Source organism: Etheostoma cragini, unplaced genomic scaffold, assembly GCF_013103735.1.
Source record: "Etheostoma cragini isolate CJK2018 unplaced genomic scaffold, CSU_Ecrag_1.0 ScbMSFa_1097, whole genome shotgun sequence".
Taxonomy (NCBI): domain Eukaryota; kingdom Metazoa; phylum Chordata; class Actinopteri; order Perciformes; family Percidae; genus Etheostoma; species Etheostoma cragini.
The window spans coordinates 155-3,805 of record NW_023265115.1 but is presented as its reverse complement, the minus strand read 5'-3'; the positions used below and the strand labels follow the sequence as shown (position 1 = coordinate 3,805).

General features: G+C 42.1%; 1 protein-coding gene across 1 annotated transcript; it reads left to right on the top strand.

Annotated features, from left to right (window-relative positions):
• The first annotated feature begins 555 nt into the window (after positions 1–555).
• On the top strand, positions 556–3,428 carry LOC117939779 (U2 small nuclear ribonucleoprotein B''-like). Its single transcript, XM_034865232.1, has 4 exons — positions 556–640; positions 2,040–2,111; positions 2,756–2,928; positions 3,237–3,428. Exons 2-4 carry the CDS (start codon positions 2,048–2,050, stop codon positions 3,411–3,413), a joined length of 414 nt encoding a protein of 137 aa, XP_034721123.1. The 5' UTR covers positions 556–640; positions 2,040–2,047; the 3' UTR covers positions 3,414–3,428.
• Positions 3,429–3,651: the final 223 nt, after the last annotated feature.

Below are 3,651 nucleotides of genomic sequence, written 5' to 3'. Positions count from 1 at the left end.
TGTGTGTGTATGTGTGTGTGTGTGTGTGTGTGTGTGTGTGTGTGTGTGTATGTGTGTGTGTGTATTGGAGTAAAACGATTATAAACGTGGAAAAAAACACTGTCAACTTTCCAGATGCAGAGGTGGAGGAAACAATCAGATCTTTTATCACGAAAGTACTAAAACCCTCTGAGAAAGCGCCAGGATTTACACACACCCGCCTAAAAATGTGCAATGGCACACAACAATGAACTTTCCATCATATGTTTGATATATTTTGAATTGTAATCTGTGTTTTCCTTCTTCACATAGTGGGGTTCAAAAGTTTGGGCCCCCCATTATATTTTATATAAAAATATAATGATAATTTACATAAAGAAGCCAAGAAAAGATGGAAAAAGCTCCAAAAAATGATAATTTATCTGGTTGTGTAATGTGAAATTCGGCCTGTAGTTGATCCACTGGGGCTAAATACACACTATCAATTACTACTACTATTATTATTATTATTATCATTATTATTATTGATATTTCAGGTTGCGTGTAATGTGTAATTGTGCCTGTAGTTCCACCTCCCGGCATGCTGGGGGCGGTAGAGAGTAACTCTCGTTAAAACATCAACCGGCGCTTCCTGCTTTACATGAGCGGTGTGGAGAAGGAGGTGAGTTTAATATTCACACAGTAAACAGCTTTGTCTTTATATTTATCCTTCTGTGTGTGTACTGGGTCGCTGGGACAGCTTATACACACGTACATAGCGTACTTATATCTGATACAACTGCGTCACAGTACTTAAAAGTACGAGAAACAGTTAGCTAAATAGCTAGTTAGCTAACGGATGCTAGGCTAACGTTGTGGATGAGCCTGCGTTGAGCTAACGTCGCGTATGCTAATATTAGCTAAAACTGAGCATTAAACCTCACCAAAACGTTAAAGTAACTATCAGAATGGGACATGGTGATGATAACATTGTTAGGTCTGCGTGTTGAGTCCAGTTAGACTCTAGTTTGTGGGGATTTATGCGATAATATCAGTTTTATTGAGGCTTTTTGTGGGCATAGTAGTTCATGTCCCATTCAATGGAGGATGGATGGATGGATACTGAATCTATTTAGGATTTATACATAAAATATATTGCTTAACGTAGTATTCAGAAGTTCAGACAAAATGGGGAAAGAATAAGTAAAATAAATATATAATTTATAAATAAATTTAAATCAACAAATATGAGATTATCTTCTTTTTGGAGCTGTAATCGAAGTATTTTGGTATTATTTGGTTCATTGTACACAAAACAACGTGTTCTCATGCTAAATAAAAGGATTATAAAGACAACATGGGCCTCTTTTATTAGGGGTGTGCAAAAGAAATCGATTCAAAACGCTATTCAAGCTCTACAGATTCAAAATCGATTTATATCTTTCACATTTAAAAATATACAAAAAAATAAATTCTTACCAATCATAACATGATATAGAAGATAAGAAGATTTAAAATAAAAAATAAACAAATCCACATGAGCAATATGGATATCAATACATGCATAATAATAATAATGTATACTTTAATAGTCCCACAAGGGGAAATTACAATTTACACTCTTGTTATTACACACATTACACACACACACACACACACACACACACACACACATACATAAACACACACACACACATACATAAACACACACACACACACATACATAAACACACACACACACACACACACACACACATTCATACATGGGAAGAGTAACTACATTTACACACTGAGACTCATTTTGAATCAAATTGTTTTTAAGGGAGTTGAATCTTGCCGTTTTCTAAATTATTATTATATTTTATAATAGATTCCAACCGCAGCGTGTTTAACGCTTTTAGTTCGTAGAAAGTCATCTTCATGAATGGATGATATTTAGTTTTTATCATTGACGTAAAGAGAAGAAGAACATCAACATTACAGCTGATTCCTATCTGTTGAACAGTCGTGTAGCTGAGCTTGGAAAAGAAAAGAAAAGAAGTATTTCTGTGGTTAACGTTCCTCTCTTTCTGTGTCGTCAGACGCCATCATGGATATCCGCCCAAATCACACCATCTACATCAACAACATAAATGACAAAGTCAAGAAAGAAGGTAAGTGCCTTTCACCGTGTGTTTATTACGATGACGATTTAAATAAGTGATAACGTTTACTGTGCAGCCCTTATTGCCGTAACAGTTAAAGTTATAGATTAAATGTCACACCAAGCGTTCACTCCACGTTGGAAACCCTCGTTACTCGGCTAGAAGAGAGAGTTAGATCCCTAGGGGCTGGTTCTGGTTCTGGTGCTGGTGCCAGTTTGGTGCTGGTTCTGCTCTCCAGTTCTCTAAGAACCAGCTGGATCTTCCCCATCCTGAGAACCAGCAGACCGGTGGTGTCCTCCCCAGACCACGGTGGTTCTGGTTTCCTCCCCGGACCACGGTGGTTCTGGTTTCCTCCCCGGACCACGGTGGTTCTGGTTTCCCATCCATGTCCAAAGCTAACATTAACAGCTCTCTGATGATAACCCCGCCCCCCCCAGCACCTGCAGAACCGGTTCTGATCTCCTGATCTCTAGACCAGCGCTATGTTGGTGCTGAGTTGGAACCCGTGTTCTTGGCCCAGAACCAGGTTTATTTGTGCAAAGAACCGGTTCGATATGTGTCCCTGACTCCCAACCAGCACCAGAACCTCCTCGGTGGGGAAGACTCACCCGTGATGCGTAACGATGTTCTTCTTCTGGTCTTTCCTCTGGCAGAGCTGAAGCGGTCTCTCTACGCGCTCTTCTCCCAGTTCGGTCAGGTGATCGACATCGTGGCCATGAAGACGGCGAAGATGAGGGGCCAGGCCTTCGTCGTCTTCAAGGAGCTCGCCGGCGCCACCAACGCCCTCCGGCAACTCCAGGGCTTCCCCTTCTACAACAAGCCCATGGTAGGAGCACCGAGGCCGGGTTTCTGTTTACCCCCGTTCATAGGGGCGGGGGGGGGGGGGGGGGGGGGGGGGGGGGGGGGGGGGGGCGATACAGCGCAGTATCGGGATGTTTTCAGTTGTAATACTGTATCGATACTCAATCTCTTATTATGTGTGTGTTGGTCCAATCTGGAGGTGATTCCTGCCCCTGACTTCATACACACTGATTTAGATTCATTAGTTATTACATTATCGCAGTAAACAAGTCTTTAATGTGGCCGATAATAACATTAAGAATCCCCCACCCCCACACCCCCGTTGTTTTCCAGAGGATACAGTACGCAAAGACTGACTCCGAGGTCATCGCCAAGGTGAAAGGGACGTACGGCGACAAGGAGAAGAAGAAGGACAAGAAGAAGAAAGCTCAGGAGGCGTCGGCCGTCAGCCTGATGAAGAAGCCGGCGGCGGTGAGTCTTCTGGCGCCGTCGTTAGCTTCAGCTGTCTAAACGTTAGCTTCAGCTGTCTAAACGTTAGCTTCAGCTGTCTAAACGTTAGCTTCAGCTGTCTAAACGTTAGCTTCAGCTGTCTAAAAGTTAGCTTCAGCTGTCTAAAAGCTAGCTATAGCTGTCTAAAAGTTAGCTTCAGCTGTCTAAACGTTAGCTATAGCTGTCTAAAAGTTAGCTTCAGCTGTCTAAAAGTTAGCTTCAGCTGCCTAAAAGTTAGCTTCAGCTGTCTAAAAGTTAG

Bases quoted from the DNA above. Each gene is read 5' to 3' on its own strand.
- LOC117939779 (XM_034865232.1), top strand. From the start codon at position 2,048: ATGGATATCCGCCCAAATCACACCATCTACATCAACAACATAAATGAC. The intron at 2,112-2,755 runs GTAAGTGCCTTT...TTCCTCTGGCAG, and splicing joins TGACAAAGTCAAGAAAGAAG to AGCTGAAGCGGTCTCTCTAC. The intron at 2,929-3,236 runs GTAGGAGCACCG...GTTGTTTTCCAG, and splicing joins CCTTCTACAACAAGCCCATG to AGGATACAGTACGCAAAGAC.